This window comes from Anarhichas minor, unplaced genomic scaffold (assembly GCF_050575085.1).
Source record: "Anarhichas minor isolate MPS153535 unplaced genomic scaffold, ASM5057508v1 ptg000045l, whole genome shotgun sequence".
Lineage (NCBI taxonomy): Eukaryota > Metazoa > Chordata > Actinopteri > Perciformes > Anarhichadidae > Anarhichas > Anarhichas minor.
The window spans coordinates 8,739,774-8,762,497 of record NW_027466491.1 but is presented as its reverse complement, the minus strand read 5'-3'; the positions used below and the strand labels follow the sequence as shown (position 1 = coordinate 8,762,497).

Below are 22,724 nucleotides of genomic sequence, written 5' to 3'. Positions count from 1 at the left end.
ATTTTTATTTAACCTTTATTTAACCAGGTGAGTCCCATTGAGATTAAAAATCTCTTTTTCAAGGGAGACAGGCAGCAACACAAGAAACACATAGTTACAGACAGGAAACACAGAACAAGACAAGTTAAGTGACTTAACCGAGTTAATTTAAAAAACATTGACATTTTTGGGAACCTGCCTCTATTTCTTTCATTTTATATTTAAAAGCAGTAAGTGGTATCAGTTCTTTCAGTTTTAAGTCATTCTGCAACATATTCCAGGATGAGGGTGCAGAGTACACAAAAGCCCTTTTTCCCATTTCCGTTCTGGCATGGGACAGTGAGCATAAAGAAGTCCTGAGAACGCAAGGAGTATTGTCCGACACTTCCGCATGATCAATACACACAGGTAGCTTGCAATGTGATTTTTTGCCTCACGTTGGTTTTTCTGAGACAATTATACGTTTAATAGCCCGCAAAACAATATATATTCATAACTTTTTAAACATAAATATGTTTGTGGAATATGGTTAGAACAGTTTAGATCTAATGTAGGACTTGTTATGAAAGCATGTGTTGAAACTTACCTTTAGCAACAAGTGGAAGTGATTTAATTGGTACACAAATAAACTCACTGGTCACATGAAGTCACCAGGATGTTCCGTATGTGTCACTGAGGGGACTTTAAGAGTTAAAATCACGGCTACAACTGTATGAGGAACTTTCCAGGATATTTAAAGTGGGTCCTTAATTAATGGGTAATTACAAAGATAAGAGCCCCGAGGCACACGAGACGTGTCATGCACGCTGTGTCGCGGGTCATAGAGATAAGTAGTCTGCAACTGGGTGAACATGTTTCTGTGCGAAGTCTGCGAGGCAAGTCCCCTTTAAGGAGTGCACACTTGAGGAACGTACAGTATGAAAGGGTTTACACCAGAGAGCTCACAGGCATTTGAGGATTTCCCTGAGCCCTCGTGGACCTGCAGCCAACGATCCTCAAACTCTGTGAGTTCTTTTGGTGAAACTGTTAATGAGTACTTAGTTTGTGAAATGCTCACGAGGTTTATGTACTGCTCTAAACCTCTTTTTCGGGACAATATGCGAGAAAACTAAAGTTTTACGCAACAAAACCACTTAGTTGGGTTTAGGTAAAATATCTTTAAAAAGTTAGATTTAGTAAACAAAACCAAACGTTGCAGTGAAAGCAAAGTATGAAGAGAAAACATACGCATGGTGCATGATATAACTTAAATACTTCCACTAGTGGCAACTTTACAAAAAATACTAATGTAAAAAATACTTGAATTAAAGTAAAAGTCCTGCACTCAAAAAATACAGAAGTTTTATGAGCAAAATATACTTAGAAGTATCAAGTATCATGTCTAAGCAGTGTTCTACTGCTCTAACTGATTTATATGCAGTTGGGGAGTTAAACTGAGTGAGTTTTCATCATCAAAGCATTAACTTATCAAATCCATCACTCCCACAATTAGTGTGGAGGAACGCTGTGTTCTGTCTCAACCTTGATAAGAGTCTAAAACAACCTCTCCTGAGATAACATTCATCAAACTAAACAATCATTTCCTTGTTGTGTCTTTGGTATTTCTGTTTTGTCAGCAGGTTTATCAGGGTCTAAACCCTCTTTTATTTATCTTTTTGTTATTGCAAAAGAGCAAGAACCCTGTGGTATGTTCTGAATTACATCACTTTACTGTAATGTAGCCAACATTCAGGATATCTAAAATCCAAAGTTATACGTCGTCTCAAGTCATGATATTAATCTAATCTGGACGGAGTTCATTAGAACCCTTTTATATTATGAGAGTTCCTTCTGGAGCTCAAGTTACTGTTCAGAAGGTCCAGGGTCTTTGTTCACAATCACAGTTTTTGGGGGTCGTGTTGTCACTCATGCTTTCATCGATCCTTGAAGAACTCTTTCTTCCAAAACAGTTTTTAGGCTGAAAAGAGTTCTTAATGGAAACCTTTAAAGAACCCTTTAAAGAACCCTTGAAAAAACGATGGCACGTATGAAATTAACTCGTGCATTTCTCCACAGACGATTGTCCGCCATGTCCCACACTGTCCCTCCGGTTGTCTCCGTTGTCCCCTCTCGGGCTCTGGTGGATGAGACGTTCAAGGTGGCGGTGCAGAATCTGCCTCCGGGTTCTCCAGTAACACTTCACTCCCTCCACCTCTCCGAGGACAAGGACTTCTGGGAGGCCTTCGGACACTACATCAGCGATCACAGAGGAACCGTGTCTCGTGGGTTCTCTTCCTTTTTATCTCCTCAAAACTATATTTTAAAATCTTAAAGTGTGTTTTAAATCTACCGTGAGGACAAGCGGCCTCGTGCTAAACACAAAAACACTTCAGAGTTCTGCGCTAATTTGCTTCTTGGCTTTTTTGTATATTTTGTTTTGTTGACATTTAAACAATGTTTGTAGTTGCAGCGGATTTCAGTTTTGGGGGAACGTACACGGGAAAAGAAGCCATGGGTTTGTTGTGGAGTATGCGTCCTGTCCCAGGCAGCCGCGAGGGCCTCAGGTAAAACTATCACCTAAAGTCAATCACACAATTAATCCTCTTCTTCTCCTCTGAAATGATTAATCAAACGATATTGATTCTCTGTCCTCGCACTGGATCTGTTATAAATTCTTTGCACTGAACAACAAAATCATGGATAACAAAGACATTGTGGAAAGACGGGGGACTACAGGGCCACGGGTGGGATTTGAACCCGGGCTTGTGCCTTAAGGTCTCAGCTTTAATTCTTTGGGTGTGGATCCACAGGGTGAGCTGGTGAAACCTGTATTTCTGTATCATGTTAACTGAAACCTAGCGTGTGTTGAAGAAGTGAGCTGCTCATCTCTGCTGCAGGCTGGAGGCTCCGGGCCTCATTAACACACCTTGAACCTCTTCACCTGTCAAGGTTGAGAAAGATGAACGTCTGCAGCCCCCTGCTGGTCAACATCTCGGTCTACAGTGGACATGTAGAGGAGGGCTTCAGGGAGCAGGCTCCTCTGGCCTCGGCGCTCACAGAGAGATGGTACATGGGTCCAGGAGTCCGGAGGATGGAAGTCAGAGAGAAAGGAGTGCGAGGGACGCTGTTTCTACCTCCAGGTCCACCTGAAAACATATGTCCTCCTCTTATCTTCCTTGTGTTGCTCTTAAAAGATCAGTGTTTTAGTTAGATTAGATAGTTGATGATCAGTAAATCCAGTGTCTCCGTGCCTCAGGTCCAGGACCGTTCCCCGGCCTGCTGGACATGTGGGGAGGAGGTGGAGGGCTGTTGGAGTATCGCTCAGCTCTGCTGGCGTCTCACGGTTACGTTTCTTTGGCGCTGGAATATTTCTCCGCCAATGACCTGAAGTCAGCCGAAATAGATTTCAACTATTTTGAGGTTTGTGTTTGTTATTAATATACTAAGTTATTCATATTTCAATATATAAAGCTGGTGTGGCCAAACTATGGCCCGTTTTTATTGAATTTCTGCCTGTTCTGTTTGTGACATCTTAGACACATAAACATCTTACATTTACATTTGCATCGTCATCTTTAGGCCATGAACAGACACCAATATTTTAAACTTTACTTATTACGTTTATTAGCGTTTTAAAAAGGTTTATTGTTTCTTAAGTTCCCGTTCTACTTCTGCACAGACGGCGTTTAATATCGTCAGTGACCATCCTCAAGTGATCCCAGACAGAGTCGGAATTTTTGGTCTTTCCCTCGGCTCGGTTGTGACCAATTACTTGGCAGCCGAGAGCAGCGTTATCAAGGCAAGTACTGAATGCAAAATATGTTGGAGATTGCTTTTTTGTTTGCAGGTTTGAAATTGAAAACCTGTAGAACTTTTGGCCCCGATAGCACGCAGTAGAGAACCAGATTTAAGAGTGCATCGTTGTGTTTTGTTCCAGCCTCGTTGTTGTGTTTGTATCAGCGGCATCCACATTTATCCACGCGGGGCGACCCTCGAAGGATTCTCTCGATTGTTGTTCTCGTAGGTATTCTGTTATTCTGTCAGTAACATGAAGCCAGTACACACAGTTGGACTGATATCATGGTGAATTAATTACTTGTGATGGCAGGAATACTCACAAGGTGCGTGTGGATGAGAACAACCATGAGATATGGCGAGATAGGTACCTACCGATTCCCGATGATCTCTCGCAGAAAGTGGACGTAAGTACATGTTGCACTTTTTAACGTCCAACATCGGACAAAAATATGTCTTGGCGCCCTATTTTCGTGGCTTTCTTATCTGTTCTTCAATCATTGTACCAGGCAGAAACCTTCTGTTCTGAAAAGTGAAGTCAATGCAGAAGTGCCCTAAAGCTGCATTCTCTCTAGTGTCCACTAGGGGGCGACTCCTCTAGTTGTATAGAAGTCTATGAGAAAATGACTCTACTTCTCTCTTGATTTATTACCTCAGTAAACATTGTAAACATGAGTTTATGGTCTCAATCTCTAGTTGCAAGTCTTCTTCAATACAGCATGATGTTCATTTAGTACATTATGGTCCATTTAGAGTCAAACAGACCATAAAGCAGGGGATGCTTTAGGGCGGGGCTACACAGTGATTGACAGGTTGACAACCCTGTCAGTGTGTTTTCAGTTAATGAAATGACTACATCCCCTTACGATATAGTCAATGCATTGTACTAAAATGTAAACTATTGTTATGTTGTTCCACTTTGCACCAAATGACACATTTGGTGCAAACATTGGTTTATTCTAACAAACACGTATTGTGCTCGATTCTCTTGGAGGTGGGGAAAATAAACTGTCCAATGTTGTTGGTGAACGGCCGTGATGATCAGAGCTTGCCCACAGTGGAGTGTGCTGAGGATGTGAGTGCACACACACACACACACACACACACCTGCTGGAGCTCCACAGACATGAAATCAGTCGGTGGTGTTTTGATTTGACCTTTGACCCCACCCCAGATGGCCAAAATGATGCGAGCAGCAGGGAAGGAGCACCTGCTGACCAGAATTGAATACCTGGATGCCGGACATCTGATCGAGCCGCCCTACTCGCCTCACTTCAGAGCCACTAAGTTCATAAAGGACGACACAAAAGAGAAAGGTGAGTTCTGCTCATTTAACGTCTGCAGGCTCTGCTTTTTGTTTTTAGTTTTGGTGGTTATGGAAGACATTCATAGATGTGTTCCCTTCACCGTCGATCAGAGAACCAAATATTTTACTCTGTTGGTAAAAAATTGTTCTATATTTTACAATGTAACATTTATTTATTTTGTTCTGCCTTACGTATCCATTAAAAAACCCTCCAACTGTGTTAAATTGAGGTTTTCTGATCTTCATCGTGTGTTTCAGTGATATTGCTTTGGGGAGGACAAACCAAACCCCATTCAGACGCTCAGGAGGACTCCTGGAATAAGATCTTGGCTTTTCTGCAGCAGCATCTGTACTCGAGCCAGACGCTTAAAGCCAAGATGTGAACGCGTACGGCAGCACGCATCGCCCACGAATCAGTGCAGGAAAACAAGGCGTTGTGTGACGAGATCATGTTTTATTAAATTAACACACTCACATGTTCACAGGTGACCGTGTGCCTTTTCTTCTGATGGAGTATTCCTTTAATTATCTGCAAACTTCAACAGTTGACAGTAAAATCAATGGAAGTCGTGGATTTCTAGAGAAAATGTCAGAAAAGTAATTTCTACTAGTTCTGGTATTAAAACTTAATTTCGTTAAATAATCAGGGTTTTACACTGATTAAGTGAATCTTTCTAAAAGCTTCAGTCTACCTTTAATTTAAGAAATTATTTCTTCAATGTACTTCCTGCCCACTAGCCCAACAATCAGACGGAATTGGTTTTATGACCGCTGTCTTCTTCAGTCCGAGTCTTGTTAGACGTAATCTTTTCTCCGTCGTTGACACAATCGTGAGTAATCCACCATGAATGTGCCCTTGCACTTCAGACAACTTCCACTTCAATAACGTTCATTTAGAGCGCACTTCATCTGAGGACATCTACAGATCTACATGTCCTAAATATACACAAAGGCAGAATCCAAACGTACAGGGAAGGATGCTTATACAACAGGAACGTTGGTGCCAATTAGCAGGTGCTTGCGTGCTAATATGCTAAGCTAACGTGGTGAACACTACACCAGCTGAGCATCGACGCAGGAAACCGGGAGAAGATTTCTGCTTTACAGCATTAAAGGAACATTTCGTAACACAACAAAAACACGTGGTAGAAAGAAGTGCTATTCTTTCTACTGAGTTCCTTTGTTTCACCTGTAACAGCAGCAGATTTACCGCTCGGTTCATTAACGGCAGCGGTGCGACTCGAAAGATAAACTCACTCAGACTTTATTAAAGGCACAGTCTGCGAGAGCGCGTGTGTTTGTGTGCGATCATCTGTGCAGATGAAGAGTCAGGATTTGCTCGACCAGCTGAAGAGTTGGTTGGCTGATCGGGTAGTGAGGCGGCAGCTTCTCCTCCGCGCACGACAGCTTCACAAAGTACCTGGAGGGAAACACACTTATTCACCAAGTACTGCACTGAAGTACAATTTTGACATACTTGAGTACTTCCATTGTATTCTACTTAATACTTATACCCCACTACACCTCGGGGAGGTACTTTTTACTCCAAAAAACTCGTGCGTTAGTCCTCACCGTCCTGAATGTGGAGCAGAAAAGTGAGGCAGCAGCACAAACCTGAACTCCTCTCTGAAGTGGGATCGGAGGTGCTGGGCCAGCTGGTTGTTGTACTGCAGACAGGCCAGCAGGAGGCGACAGCGCTGGTACAACACAACAGACTGAAGTGGACTCAGAAGGGACTCCTGCAGGTCCGACAGAACCAGCACCACCTGCTGGACCTGGTACCCAATGAAGGACAACTGCAGAGAGATGAGGAGAGCAGTTCTCTAGTTTTAACTCGAGTCAAAAATAACCTAAATGCAGCTTTAAAATGTTTGGCCTACAGGACAATCTGTCTCAGAGTGAACTTAACAGGGATGTATGATGATGGAGGACGTTTACCATTTGAGGATGAGGCTGCAGGACTCCGAGGATCCAGCCAACAGACAGGAAGTTGTCAGCAGAGGAACTTCTGCTGGCCTAAAGTTTCAATAAAGTGAAAATTCACAGGCTGAGTGGGGAAGTTTGACATTTACCAGGCTAAAATCAGTTTAGGACTGTATAGATGAGAGTAACTTTAGCAGCGTTGATGCTCAAACAATCAAAGAAGAGGTTTCATTGGGATATAAACTCACGTCGTGGCGTAAAAGCAGCAGCTCAAAGAGCAGAGAGCAGGCGGCGTCCAGGTACTCGGCTAGTAAGGCCTGACGCTGACAGAGAAGGACAGCGGTGACATTAGAAACAGATGAAATATATAACATTAATGTGAGTGGGGAGCAGCTCACCTCGCAGTCAACCAGAGAGCTTTGGTTCTGTGTTTGTAGCTCTGCGTCACATATCAAGACGAGCAGCATTCTGGAGGCCAGGGCTCCTCTGCAGGGAGAGAGAGAGAGAGAGAGATAAAGGTGTTTACAGCAGGAACAAGATCCACGCATCAACGTTTTAAAGGATGAAGAATTGAAATAGAAAGGGGACAGTTGGGGTCTTTACTTTTTGGCAGAGAGCAGGTTGAGTCTGGCCGGTTCGACCTCCGTCTCTCTGAACATGACGGCGAGCGTCTGGACGATCAGAGTGCTCAGTCTGAACAGAAGCATTGAGCTGGTGTTAAAGGCTTATTGTTGCATAAAAATTCCTTCCAATACAATTCACAGACACAGAGTGTAAGAAAGTCCATTGGTATTAACTCAGTTTTAAAGCGGACGCCTCTGCTTCATCTCCTTCTGAAAAGAAACTTGATCGGTTTAAAATAAAATCACATTCAGAAGCACTGAACTACCACAAAACTGTGTTAAGATAAGAGAAGAGCAAAAATGAGAAGACATTGGTGAATCCCAGAAATCAATACGTACTAACAAAATAAAAACACACTGCCAAGAGAGTTAAGAGTGCATCCACAGTAACTGGTGAAATACAAACTACATTTTTCTGTGAAACACACACACACACACACACACACACACACACACGCATTTAGTTTTTAATTGACAAAAATCAAGGATAAAGAGAGAGATGAACACACGCACATCTCAACACTTCTGTAACAGCCTTAAGTGTGTTGTGTAAAAACAAAAGCACCTTATAAGCTCAAAGGGTTATTTCCCTGATTGGATTAAGGGTCTAAGATCAGACACACACACACACACACACACACACTCTCTGAAGCTTACAGTAGTTGATCTGCTGTGCAGACTCCACTGAGGCTCTGGCAGCCGTGCAGAGATTCCTCCAGAGTCTGAACCAGGAAGACGAACAGCTCACTGGACTGAAGCACAACAGAGAAAGTCCTCACAAACATATAAACTTCCTGTGAAGATGACACTGACAGTAGAGCGCCATGGTTTGAAGCTCAATATCCCCCAATATTCAGTAAAACCTACGATCAGGACGTCGCCATTGATGCTCTTCTAGTCGGCGATCCCCGATAGTGTCACACTACAAACAACCACTCCGTGTTTAAATAATAGACTGTATATAAGGAGGTTTGAACTGACAGGAGGAGAGATAGTAACGTTAGCAGCATCGCTAACATTATGATGCTTTCAGGGTCTGTTCAGTGAAAATGAGTATTGTGGGAATAATGTCGAGGAGCACAAACGGGTGCGTGGACGTCTCACCCTCCAGAAGAGTCGGCGGAGTGTGATGTCGCGGTGAGCGGCGGTTCTCAGCTCCTGCAGCAGCAGGTAGAGACTCTCCACACTGATCCCCTCCTGCAGGAGCTCACAGCTCAGCTGACCAAACAGGTGAGCTGTCCGCTCCCAGCTACACACACGCACACACACACACACACACGCACACACAGCAGGTCATAAATAATGCTTCTGCTTCCGTTACAGTGCTGTGTTACAACAGAGTTTTGTTACCTGATGGCTGGAGGTCGTTTTCCAGGACAGGAGTTAGACGAGGCACTGCACCTCCTTCTGTAGAGCGGGTCCAACGCCAGAGTGGACTTCTGAACACACACACACACACACAGAATGTTAACATCCAAATAAGAATATATGATTGTGGGTAATGGAGTGGAATGGATTTTAAACTTGTCCATCAGGAGTCGGACAACGTTACGGTAGAGAAATGCTGAATCAGTGGATAACTACAGGTGATATAGTATTACATACAAGAATAATAAAAGGAATGTCAATTATTTTCTAAATCAATTGATTATTGATAGAATCCTAACGACAGTCATCCCTCCATCACATCACGTCGTAAAGCACTCGCTCGTCAATGAGTCCCTCACAATAATGAAGCTGTTCCATGAGCTCTGCAGATGGAGGTAAAGTCTGGACGTATCCGACACGGCGTAAAGATGCAGCTCGGCCTCCCTCTCCTCTCCGCTCGAAGAGTCCCTCCTCAACAGGCGAGACAGAACTGAGCCGATCCCCCTCTGGACCTGGATCAACACATCATCAACACACCAATGAAGGTTTCATCTTCTGAGCCACTTTGCATGCACAAATGTTTGAAACCAAATGTAGAAAAGACAGTCTGCACCTGGCCAGTGTTGGGGAAGTTAAGTCTGTGACTGGACGGCGACCGAGGAGAGGTGGGGGAGCTGGTGGGCGAGGGCGCTGTGGAGGGAGGCCGAGTGGGGGGGTGTGGGACCCTGATGAGGCCCAGAGTCTCCGGGTCTGGACACGAGGCAGAACGTGTGGGTGGTAACGTGGGAAGCTCACCGGGGCTCCTGAGGAACAGGAAAGAGATGGACGAGGTTCACTTCTGTCACAGTAGCATCATTTTAATTGTGGAGGAATGTTAATATGTTGATTATTTTAATTGTTTGTCCTATAAAATGTCAGAAAATGATGAAAAATGTCTATCAGACATCCTCTAATGTCTTGTTTTGTCCACTTGCCTGTCATAGAGGAGTGAAGACACCAGTAAAAATTCACATTTAATGTTTTAACATTTTTTTTCTGATGTGTATTGAGCATTAAAGCTAAGTGTGTCTTCTATTGTTGCTGACAGGCTGCTCAGTAATTTCAACGTAACGATCCAACGGATGAAAACTGCTTCCGAGTCCCCAAAGATCCATCAATATCTCTCAGCGTGTGTTTAATGACCCCCCATGGGTGAACTACACTCAAGCAGAAAGATAGGTAAGCATGAGACAGCGTTTACATCACACACACACACACAACAAGCATTTGTTGTAACGAGGCAACAAGTCAGTGTTCAACGACAGCAAATCTGATCGCACTTCCTCTCGTCATTTCCTGAGACGCAGAGGGATTCAAGACGCGACCAAATAGCAATCAGGACGTCAAGAACCCAGAACAATTCATTCGAAAATAATGTGTATTCAGGTAAAAAGTCGGATGAAGGTACTTGACACAAATTCCTTAATTTTCACTTCATAATTAGATGAAAAGCTGAAACGATCAACAAAACTACTTCTAAAAACTGCACAGCTTATTCATTTTAATTCAGATATGCTGTATATATTTTCATATTTAAAGTGTAATTTTACTCTTTTAATACTTCGTTTGCAAAAGCTTCTTAAATGTGAAGATGTTCAGTTTAAAGTAGTCAATTTTATACATCTGTGTTTGGATGAAACAATCAAATTGAAGACGAGGAGTATAAGAACTTGTGATGCACATTGTTTGGGCTGTTTCATAATAATAATAAAAACACAATAATTTGCAAATTAAAAGAAGGTTGCTCATGTACTCATGTAAAATAAATACATTTGGATCTCAGTAATGAGTCGGAGACGATCGTGGTACCTGTTGAAATTCCCCAGTGGACGATGACCATGAGCAGCAGGTAAACTGAGGTGAAACATGTCCCTCTTCATTAAATACGTCATGAGCTACCCGAAGAGGATCACTACTGAGCCTGTTAGAGTGAGGCAGCTTTCACTTCACGCATTATTTACCTGTTTCCAAACCGAAGGGATGAGATTGAACTTTTTGTGGAATGTTTTGTCGTGTCGGTGAGGACACTACCCTCTTCCCGTCACCACACATACAGTATACAAACATTATGAATGCAGGTATTTAAGCTCCTAAAGTTTAACCCTCCTCTCTTGTAGCCCTGCAGATAAACACAGCTGTAAAGGTTTTATAGCTCAAAGAGTTCGTCTGTCTCCCTGACGCCCAGACAGAATCTGAGCTGCTCACTTTGGACACACAGGAGGGTAAAAAGCTAAATTAGACACATAAAGTTACACCATGCAGGACAGCTGGACCTCTGAAGTGTCAAATAACTCCCGTAGTTGTGGATTAAAAGACTTTAGCATTCGTTTCAAAGTAGATTTTCAGTTATTAGACTTAAGCAGGAAGTGCGCTTCTTTTTGGACCATCTTTAAAAAGAGTGTTTGACACTCAAGAGTTAGAAAGTAAAAGTAACCACAGCCGGTCTCAGGTTCCATTGATGGCTATCATCTGACTAACCTGAGAGGGTATTTGTGTGTGTGTGTGTGTGTGTGTGTGTGTGTGTGTGTGTGTGTGTGTGTGTGTGTGTGTGTGTGATGCTCACCTCTGTGCAGGATATCCTGTCAGGGAAATAAAAGACACAGGGGGGGTAAAGTTACACTCAAAAGGTATCGGGGGAAATGAACCAAGAAGCAAAGAACAGCTTCACAGATTTCATAGTAAAACGGCTCTTAAATAACTTGCTTTTTCTCCAAAACTGCAGCAAATTACAGGAGCTTTTCTCACTCAAATAGAAGTTCTCCGTGTTATTGGGACGTTACTGGCTGTGCCGCTGTCCCAGCAATGTTCAACCATCAAGCAGCTGTGAGGCCAGCGGCTGATCGACCGGTGTATCTCTAAATGTACTGCGCTTTACTGGACAATCTCACACCACAGACTGTGTAAGTGGACGTATCGTCATCGTGACGTCACCCGTTGGTCAGTAGACTGCGTTTTGAAGCCGTGAGTTCGTGGTTTTGGTCGTCGCCATCTTGGCTTTTTGCAATGAACGGAAGTGAACATATTTACTAAATGAACATCATGCTGTATTGAAGAATACTTGAAACTAGAGATTGAGACCATAAACTCATGTTTACAATGTTGACTGAGGTAATAAATCAAGAGAGAAGTAGAGTCATTTTCATCAGTAGAAGAGAATGCAAGTTTTAAGACACTTCCGCATTGACTTCACGATTAGCGCATCAGCTGCTCTTCCTCCTCAGCCACAGCCGCCCTTACAAACTTTGGCCCCCTACGGTGATCTAAGATGCAATCTTTGACAATTGTTTGTAAATTATTTTGGTAATTTGACATTTAAAAACAGCTCTTTACCTTCTACGGTGTGTGTTATTGTTGGGCATTGGCTGGTTCTGCGAGAGGGCGGGGCTACGGGAGGACGTCCCGCCTTCCTGTCTCTCCTCAGCCAATCATGGCCCCTCACAGCAGGCTTGTCTGTGACGTAGGTGATTCGAATGTGCTGGCAGAGTTCCCGGTTCTTTCCATGAAGGAAGTCTGGGAGGTCATTGACCTGAGGAGATGATACGGAGAAAAAGATCGGGATTAACTCTGTGAGGAGGAATTTAAACCGTTGACCTCTGACCTACGTGACATAACAAGGTGTTAAAAGGAGGCGTGTTCTGCTACAGCTTGTCTTTTGGATACTGCATGTTATGTAGGGTTTTATTACTAAGCATTGAGCTTGAATCTATTTCGAGTCCCTGGTAGTCTAGACCAGGACATTCAGTTTAAGCTCAGGATAATGGCTTCCTGATTAGTTAGCGTCTTTATCGGACAGCAAAGTGTTGCAGAGATATAGAAAACTGATTATTTATTCTTCAATTACTTTTGTTATATATTTAAATAAATGTGGTGTTTTAACAATTAACCATTTCAAGTTTACTATCAAACAAGAACAAAAAAACAGCGTATGTGCTTAATTTAGAAGCTGGAAATAGAGAACGTTTGACATTTCTGCTTCATAAATATCTCAAACGTTTAGTCAACAATCAAAATAGTTGCTGACAATTAGTTGGACAGAAAAAAAAAGAAGTAATTTCTGACATTTAATAGTCCAAATATTCATTTTTCAATCAAGATTAATGGAGAATTCAGTGAATCAATAACGTCACAGTCCTATAGCCGATATTGGTTTTCTGTCAATCACCTAATTGATTAATTGATCAGCTGTAGTAGAACATTTAAAAAGTTGAACACCATTCTTTGAACTCACGAGCTCGATGTCACGCACACACCTGAAGCTCAAGGCTTCGGTGAGCGTGCGCGGCGGGTATTCAGTGAGGTACACGCGCTCGTCGCTCAGAACCACGTGCATGTAAGCCTTGTTGATGGTCTCCGATAGCACCACGCACGGCTCGTGGGCTCGGATCCGCTCGTACACCGTCCGCTCCGTGTTCCGCTTCAGGAAGGAGTCCAGCTTGATGTTTGGGCGCGAGAGAAGGAGCGCACCGGAGCCGGTCCGAGCCATGCCGGTACTGGTACCGAGCAGTTGGTGACAACTTTGTGGCTCTTCCCGTCCCGTTAAAGTACAACTGAGCAGGTAAACTGCTGCTGTCTCGCGCTGTCAGTGCGCACAGCGCTCTGATTGGTCCGCGCAGTGAGGAGGAACGCTGCTGATTGGCTAGAAGATACTGGGTTATTACCTCATGTAAAAACAGGCAACTGAATAACTGTTTACACCTTTCATGGTGAAATGTCGAACCATAGTTGAAGGTTTTATTTATTATTTATTTCAAACAAAGCTTTATTAATTACCCTTGCACATGACACTTTAATAATATACTTTTTTAAATATACTCCTATTTGTTTGTTTCCCATATTTTTATATTTTATTGTACATTTCAATATGTTTCTATTTTTAAATCATGTCTTGTATTTTGTGTTGATTGTTGTCATGCACCATCCACCATGTCAAATTCCTTGTATGTGCAATATACTTTCACAATTAAATGGTTCTGATTCTGATTAAGTTCATAACAAGTTTACAGTTCATAAATACATAAACAATATATAAATATACATGCACAATATAGAAAAACCGGTACAGATATGTTTGTGCCACGGCAGGATCTGTTTTATAGTTTTATGGTGTTTTATTACCATGTGGCTGTCTATAACAGTCTGATCTATTACCAAGAAACGTCTGGTTACTCTCATTTAAAACATGTAATGCTGACAAAGAGTTGGATAAGTTATTTTTTTACATTTATTCAACAGGTGTAAACTCAAATTATAATCTTTGTAGAAAAAGGTGAATCAGAGTGGTATGACGGCAGGTGGAAGTGGCACACAGTGGCACACAGTGGCACACAGTACCGCCACCTGATGCATATGCAAATTCCATGCAAAAGTGAATTGCAATAAATAAATCTGCTAGTCGGGAGCTATACCCAGCATGCATTTCTTCATGATTGTACATTAACAGTGACCATTTGTAAACATCTACTCTATCAGAGAGTCTTCTATAAACAATGGTTCTAAACTGTCAGGCAACAGTTTTATAAAGGAACACATAACGTCACATACGTGCGTGCTGTGGCCGACAGATAAGCAGAAGTGTTAACACTAGAGGGGTAGCTTCTAAATGACTTGACTAGGCTACCTTATTTACCCTCAAATGTAAGAAATAACTTTATATATAATAGTTATGGATATTATTAAAATTATGTTTGTTAATACTGAATAATTTAATGACACACTTTGCTGTTGAAACCTGGAATCATTTTGAAAATGTGCAAAATGTCTTCTTGTTCCTCCTCTGCTTCAACTTCCTCCCTTTCTGAGAGAGCGAGAGAGAGAGGGGGAGAGAGAATGAGAGGGAGAGGGAGAGAGAGAGAATGACAGAGAGAGAATGACAGAGAGAGAGAGGGAAAGAGAGAATGAGAGGGAGAGAGAGAGAGAGAGAGAGAGAGAGAGACGCTGGCTGCAGCTTTGAAGGGGAGCTTTGTAAATGGATGCAGAGATGAACGCCAAGTTGTTTTGCAAACCAAACCACACACACACTCATACACACACACACACACACACACACACACACACACACACACAAACACACACACACACACACTCCGTGCAGGAGATGAAGGCAGTGTTGTTTTACAGAGGAACAGACTCTGTCTTTTATCCAGCTCAGTAAGAAGACTAAGACACCATAGACACACAGACTCTGGGTTTACAGGAGGAGGCTGCAGTCATTCTTAACAACAACAAACCAAACCTTTCTTTTACACATAAACAGTTACACCTGTTCAGAGTCTTTTGAAATGCATCTAAAGTAGCTTTTTGTAACACACAAAATCAAGTTAAAGTTAAATCAATATATATATATATATATATTTAAAAAGCACATCAGCCCTATATGTTCGTCTCATACTGCTGAAGACAAATGTTTCTGGAAGCTTTTACTCAGTTTCGTTAAAGATGTTTAGAACTATTTTAGTCCCTCGGTTCTGGTCAGCTGGGTCGGGCTGTGCTCCTTCATCCCCATCCTCCTCATCCTCCTCATCCTCATCCTCATCATCAATGTGTGTTTGTGTGCAGTTGCAAACAAAAGTCGTGGGCTGGCCGATCACACTGTCGTCTTTGTTCTGCAGAAGAAGAAAAACAGTCACATTTCCACCAAAGAGAACGAGAGAATATAGCCGCGCACACTCTCACACACACTCTCACACACGCGCGCACACACACACACACACACGCACACACACACACACACAGCGTTAAAAAAACATATTATTAAATGCATCATCAAGTCACATATACATCTATCTTAATGTACAAAACAACTGTCATAAAACTACTTAACTTCATTTCAGAGGTTCTCAGATTCAATAACTTGTAATCATAAGTATATAACAACAATAATAATAATAGTAATGCTGGTATGAAATTCACAAGTGATGTACACATGAATGCATCAATGATTATAATTCAATACTATTATATGTATTCACTCCTAGTTCACTTGTGCAGTATTTTGGCCTATTCTCTGTTACTTTTATGGTTTTTATTCGATTTGTATTCGATTTATTACATTGTTTTTCTTCATCAAAGGACGTGTGGTTAGCTAAGAGGAACAAAAGAAGCAAAGAGTGAGAAAAAGAGAGAAAGAAAGAAAGGAAACTATGTTTCTGTCTCTATTTCTGTGGGTGTTCAGCCGTTGACGTTCTCTGTTGCCTCCCAGTCGATCGGGCACGCGCGCGCGCGGTCACGCAGAGCGACATCTGGTGAGCGCGCGAGCTCTGTCCAACCCTGCTCCACCCAACCGACAAGTGGCGGAAACCATCGAACGCAGCCGAACCGAGCCGAACGTTTCAGATCCGAAAATAACGGAAGAACGGCGAGAGATTTTCCAGATATTTGACAGTTTTATTTCGATCTAACTTCGTTAAGGCACACAGTAGTGATGACTGCTCTTAGCAGCTGGGAGGTGTGCGTCAAGTACGCCCTCTTCATCTTTAATTTCGTCTTCTGGGTAAGATATTTTAAGATATTTAAAATAATATTGACAAAAGTAAGCTAAGTAACGTTACATGTACTTAAGTAGTACTTTTGAGGTACTTGTAAAGTTACTTTAATTACATTTTACGTTAACTTTACTTGATAGCCGAACGTTACTTCTAACGTTACTTTAAAGTATACCAAAAGTAAGAGTAGTTATTATGCAGACTGGTATTATATATATATATATACTCATAATGATATATATATTATATTATTGGATCATAATCATTGATGCATTAATGTGTACATCTATTTAATACTGAACTGCTTTATTTTAACTAAACTTGACCATATTTCTTCTTGGTTGTAAAGTGGACATTTTCATGACATTAGTGCAATTTCATGTATTCATGAGGAATTTAAGATATTATTTCAGTTCAACTAATCTAGACACGCTGACCAACATGTGTCTTTATTCTTATTAAGTGTGTTATTACAATATTGTGTTGTTCTGACCGAGACAACTCCCAAATTATTGATTGTAAGTATTTACATTTCATCACGAGAAACATTTTGCCACCATCAATGTTAGCATTGTGTACGCCATAGTCTCACAGTTGGTGGACTTTTATCTTAATTAATATGACGAGCTAGGCTTCATGAGCCAGTAGGACGGACAACATGCAGCTGTAAATACATTAACACAGATGTTAACATGTTGTCGTACATGTTGACTCTAAAAACTGAGACATTTTGATTGACTTCCTGCCCACTCCTACTTCCCTTATTGTCTCTCTGACCACTCATTTATAATATAGTAGTTGGTTATGCAATCATGCATATCTCAATTATGTGGGAATTGTCATATCTAAACTAGAACGCTGCTCACTCGCCAAACAGAATAGCTCATGGCGGAGAAGAGAGAGCGAAGGGAGTGAGAGACGGGGGAGGCTTTAGCAGCTCGGACACAAAGCTAGTGTTGTTGGTTTCACTGGGTCTACTGGGAGAGGAGCTCCAGTTACCTCAGTGTGTGTGTGTGTGTGTGTGTGCGTGTGTATGTGTGTGTGTGTGAACACACCTGTGAAGCTTCATTTCTCTTCATCCACATTGTTTTATGCTTCTTGTTTGGTCTCAGAATATTGTTTTTTTACCATACCAGTTTAGTTATTCATAAATAATTCAATGATCAGTATACCCTCTCTGTCTTCTCTGGTGATGTGACAGTAATCAAGTCATTTTTTATGTAATATATCATGGAATAATTCTAAATATTCAAAATGTCTGTTTCTTTATCCTGAGTTCTCTCAGTCAGTCACCTGCTTGATAATTGCATTCACCTGCTCTGATTTAAACCTCAAGGTCCTCTGCTGGAAGAGAATACCCCTCCCACACCTCCTCCCTCCCACTCCTCCTCCCTCCCACTCCTCCTCCCTCCTCCACTCAGTCCCTCCCCCCTTCCTCTCCCTAAGTATACCCAGGTGAGCCATGCAAGGGTGTGGTTCCCAAAAAAATACTTCTCACCCGGCCCTATTTGTTGTCCTCCCACAAAGAAGACGGTGTAACTCAGAGAAGGACACTCTGCGTTTGGATTGTCTTCTTAAAAACCTCTAAACCTTGAAGCCATGGGAGCTCTGCAGTGTATCAAATACATGGTGTTTGTGTTCAACTTTCTCTTCTGGGTACGTAGTGTCACTTACACATGATACGTGAGGCTCTGAGGATATTTAGCTGGTGCTTTTAAAACGTGATTCAGTAAGAGGAGGGAAGTTAAAACAAGTGTTAGTTTGAGGAGTGTGTATTGTTTGAGGGGAGAGGCTGCTTAACTTGTGTTTAAATTATGGTTAAAATCCAGTTTAAAACTTCTTTTGTAGAACGTTTTGAGCCTTATTTTGAGCTTGCTCTCTCAGGGTTACAAACTTTATCTTCAGCTGAATTCATGAATCAATTCCTGAACTTTTTGGGGCTGAAAATGTGCTCCCAGTGGAAACTATAGTGCAGGATTGGTTGATTACATTCACCTGCTGTCAGGCAGACTGTCGGGACATTACAACACACATGGTGTTCTTGGTAGATTTGATTTAGTCTCAATCACTAGATCCCAAATGATAAACGAGGGTTTGACATCCGCTGTAGAACTAGAGGGGAAATTATTGTTTGTAATCCCAGAGGAGGTGTGAAGTCACTCGAAGTTCTTTAACACAGAGATTTATTCCCAAATAAGCACACTCCCTGCTGTGTCATTACCGTTATGACCTGTTCACAGTGGCTGTTACGTCCTCGTTTAATGACTGTTTTAACTGCTCGTCAGTGTGTAATGATTGCACAGACAACTATGAGTGGACACATGAGATAACAACCGAAGAGAGAGAGGCGTAAACATCAGATTACATCGGTTTATTTATTATAAAATGTTCCTTGTTCTAAAAGACTACATTTCCCACGATCCACATTGTCTTGGAGGATATTTCATTTACAAGAAACTCTTTAACTAGTTCATAAAAGCTGGCAAACATGTCAGCAATAATTCATTTCTCTGTTGCCTTGGCACTTTTGCTGGTGCTGCAGAGAGAGAGAGTGTCTTCTTGTGGTTAATGAGAGCTAATGTGAACCTCCAGGGTGTTGTCTTCCATCTTTAAGACGGCTCATCGCTGCCTTTGACTACACAAACACACAACTCTCCTGAGTGCTTTTACCGTATGTTCACACCAATAAATTCATCATTCAGCACGCAAGCTTTTTACAGCCAGGACTTAATGAAAACAAGATTATATCAAGTGCTAATCCAAAAGACTCTCCACTGCGTCACTGTCGGAGTGAAAGGTCTTCATGCTATTGTCTGCATATATTGCATGAAACAGAATATTAAGCCTTTACACCCCTACGCTGAGGTGGGTGCACATTGTTGTGATGTGTCCATCCGTCCGGTGATTCATGGTCATCAGACTGTGACGGAGGACGTGTTGAGGCAGATTCCTCATGCCTCCTGTTGCACAACAAAGACGTCAGACCTTATGGAAGTTATTTGGGTGGGTTATTACTGAGGTTAACACCGTGGAAGAGTCATGTACATACACAAGATGACTCTCACCATTACTTTGCAATGTATAACTTAATAAAACAATGTTCTGGTTAAACAAAGACGTGTTATTGTACTAGAAGATGTGCTTGTTGATCAGGTTCTAGTGGGTGGGTTTGGTATTCGGGACTGTGTGTGTGCGTGTGTTGGGAATGTGAAGCATTCAGTGGAATCCAGCACAGTGTTTTCCACAGACTGAAATATCTCACCAGCTATTGCAGGAGATGGTTTGTCTTGATGCAGACCATCACGCTCCTCACGGGAGGAATGGAAATGACTTTGGTGATCCCATGAATTTAGTTTATGGCCAAATGAAATCTGCTGACCCTGTCATCCTCTGTGTCTCATGTAGCTAGCAGGTACCGGGGTGCTGGCTGTGGGCCTTTGGCTGCGTTTTGACTCCAGGACCAAGGGACTGTTTCAAGGAGATGACTCGCCTACAGTCTTCTTCACCGGTAAGGCCTCAGCCACTCGAGCCTATTATTAAACCTAAACGCGTTCTATTAGGCACACGTTTCCACACGAGATGTCTCTTTGACATCTCCTGTTTACATGTTAAACAGGAGTTGACCCAATAACCATGTGCACAGTTATTTATCAGATCAGATGTGACGGTAGCGCTACAACAGGAACGAGCAGAAGAGGCAGCTGAGGTCAACACGACACACGGCTTTCATTCTTCTCCTCCTCACAGGGTCGTCTTTGTTTCTCCACTTCTGTGTTCTCCGAGGAGCTCGCAGGAAGAGACTCCCTTCCTCCCTCCCGTCACTCTTTGTGTTTCGCTTCCATCAAACTGATGAGTGAACAATCCTCTGGGCAGTGAGGCGACAGAGGATTGTTTTGAAATGACAAACATCTTAATAACTGCTTGGGAGGAGGAATGTTTGTGTGGTTCATTTTTAAATCATGTTTCATCAGCATGAAAACTGCATCAAAGGACAGTAAAGAAGCTGAAATCATTTTTCTAATTAGTTTTTACAGTGGATGTTTGGAAACAAACACAGTAATTTATGATTCGCTGAATATTATTCATAACCACAACTAGAGGGAAGTACAACAACAACACAGCGGAAGTATACTGATGCTTTAATAAACACCGTCACCACGATATCGTGTCGTTCTGTAGGCGTGTACATCCTGGTTGCGGCGGGCGCTCTGATGATGATCGTGGGCTTCCTGGGATGCTGCGGCGCCATTAAAGAGTCACCGTGCATGCTGGGATTGGTGAGCCACTCTTCATGTTCAGCACGTGAACAGAGTATTTTGGGAAATATATCGACACTAAATGTCAACCAGGTAACTCCAGAGCTCGTAAAGTACAGTTCTGACTCTTGTTTTCCCGTTTAGTTCTTCCTCTTCCTGCTCCTCATCTTCGCTGTGGAAGTGGCTGCTGGGATCTGGGGTCTCTCCAACAAGGACAGGGTACACAACACACACACACACACACACACACACACACACACACACACACACACGCATTCTGTTGTCAGCTGGCAGAGTCTGCAGTGTTTTTCTTTGTGTTTTCAGGTGGTGGACGATGTCACAGAGTTCTACAAGCAGACTTACGACAACTACAAAAACACCAGACAGGAAGCACTGAAGGAGACGCTGCGTCTCATCCACTTTGGAGTGAGAACACACACACACACACACACACACACCCAAAAGGTCTATTGCAACAACTTAATACCCATCACCATCATCAGGGCAACATTTCAATTCCTCCAATACTTTAGTTTTCGGCCAAATTCCTGCAGAACTAGTGCCGGTTCTTTGTGTTCAGTGCTAATCTTACGCCCGTATTTCCTCTTGTTCTTGTTTCCTCTTCACAGCTCAACTGCTGCGGTCCCGCGGGGACGGTGTTCGATGCCGCCAAAGATATCTGCCCCAAGCAGGAAGGACTGGAGATCCTCGTCACCACGGTAAGGCAACACACAGACGGTGTAGGAGTCTCCGGTCATATGGTTGGTTTCAGGCGAGCCGGTCTTCTTCTTTATGCGTTTTTATAATATGTTATTTCTGAAGCACTTATCAAACGTAAAAAGAACAAAGGATAGAATACAATGGACACATTTCCACATAAATATATATTTAACCTCCTAAACGCGTATAAATTAATCCAAACGTGGTCTTTGAACTACAAGTTGCCTACAAATCGGATCTAACGGATTCTTTGACTTCCAGTTTTTTTCCCGCCCCCTGCTGCTTCTTATAAAATGCATTTAATTTCACTCCCAAACATTCCTCCTTCCTGTTGCTGTTCCTTCAGACCTGTCCAGCCGTCATCGACCAGATGTTCAACAACAAGCTGCACATCATCGGGGGGGTCGGCATCGGTATCGGTGTCATCATGGTGAGTCTGTGGAGGACGGACCTACTTTATCTCGAGTCTCTCTTAGTAAATCAGCTAATACAGTAAATCTAATGTGGCTTTAACCCTTTCTATTCCTCCTCCTCAGATCTTCGGCATGATCTTCAGCATGATGCTCTGCTGTGCCATCAAGAGGTCCAGGGACTTCGTCTGAGCACACCGTCACAACCTCACCTTTTACACTTTCTATCTGTTTAATAGTCATAACAGCCGTTTGGTAGCTTACTGTTCGGGTCCATACAGGATGACCACACCTGTGAGCGTATTGGAACCTCGACGCGTTTCTTTTCCACTCACGAGTACAAATGTAACCTCCCTTCAAAGTGAACTGAACTGTTTCCCAACATGAAGATTCGACATCCAGCTCTTCATCAGAGATGTGTTGACTCTGCTGCCCTCTGGAGGACATTACAGATCACCACTCTTCACTTGTTGGGGAACATCCGTTCAGTTTGATGTAAAGTGTTCGTCAGCCTGTGGTTGGTTTCTATTCTAACAGGCTTTTTTTGCAGCTGACTAAATTTTAGTGACTTTATTTTTTTGCTCGTTCCTGAAGTTAAATGTTTTGATTTTTTGTTGTTTGTTTTTTTTAAAGCTGAACTGTGGAGTTTTATGCAAATATTTTGATTGACTGAAGTTCAGATTTATCTTTAAAATGCCAAATAAATGAACTCATGAAGAGTGATTTGTGTTAAACTGAGACTTTGTAACAATGGTTGTGACTGATTTATTTAACCAAATTATTGATTATTATTATTGAAAATTAAACAGTTAATTGATGACGTTGATGTTAATTGTAAAGTTTCT

General features: G+C 42.3%; 3 protein-coding genes across 4 annotated transcripts; 2 read left to right on the top strand and 1 right to left on the bottom strand.

Moving 5' to 3' along the window:
* The first annotated feature begins 268 nt into the window (after positions 1-268).
* On the top strand, positions 269-5,539 carry LOC142971239 (peroxisomal succinyl-coenzyme A thioesterase-like). The gene is made up of 11 exons (XM_076111905.1): positions 269-387; positions 2,035-2,240; positions 2,423-2,522; positions 2,908-3,098; positions 3,215-3,378; positions 3,638-3,757; positions 3,896-3,978; positions 4,067-4,160; positions 4,748-4,828; positions 4,928-5,069; positions 5,318-5,539. Exons 1-11 carry the CDS (start codon positions 371-373, stop codon positions 5,440-5,442), a joined length of 1,323 nt encoding a protein of 440 aa, XP_075968020.1. The 5' UTR covers positions 269-370; the 3' UTR covers positions 5,443-5,539.
* Positions 5,494-13,572, bottom strand: cunh12orf56 (chromosome unknown C12orf56 homolog). The gene is made up of 14 exons (XM_076111906.1): positions 13,241-13,572; positions 12,343-12,538; positions 11,576-11,591; positions 9,587-9,776; positions 9,333-9,485; positions 8,956-9,044; positions 8,710-8,854; positions 8,263-8,357; positions 7,586-7,675; positions 7,381-7,468; positions 7,231-7,305; positions 6,998-7,075; positions 6,674-6,855; positions 5,494-6,479 (listed from the first exon to the last, which is right to left on the bottom strand). The coding sequence occupies exons 1-14, from the start codon at positions 13,493-13,495 to the stop codon at positions 6,368-6,370; spliced, it is 1,764 nt and encodes a 587-aa protein (XP_075968021.1). The 5' UTR covers positions 13,496-13,572; the 3' UTR covers positions 5,494-6,367.
* A 2,729-nt stretch (positions 13,573-16,301) lies between these two features.
* Positions 16,302-22,619, top strand: cd9b (CD9 molecule b). 2 transcript variants are annotated; one of them, XM_076111666.1, is made up of 8 exons: positions 16,302-16,501; positions 19,899-20,001; positions 20,673-20,770; positions 20,894-20,968; positions 21,074-21,175; positions 21,379-21,468; positions 21,816-21,899; positions 22,006-22,619. In XM_076111666.1, the coding sequence occupies exons 1-8, from the start codon at positions 16,433-16,435 to the stop codon at positions 22,069-22,071; spliced, it is 687 nt and encodes a 228-aa protein (XP_075967781.1). In that variant the 5' UTR covers positions 16,302-16,432; the 3' UTR covers positions 22,072-22,619. The 2 variants fall into 2 exon arrangements, with proteins under 2 accessions (XP_075967781.1, XP_075967782.1); XM_076111667.1 differs by lacking the exon at positions 16,302-16,501 and adding an exon at positions 18,090-18,149.
* The last annotated feature ends 105 nt before the right edge of the window (positions 22,620-22,724 follow it).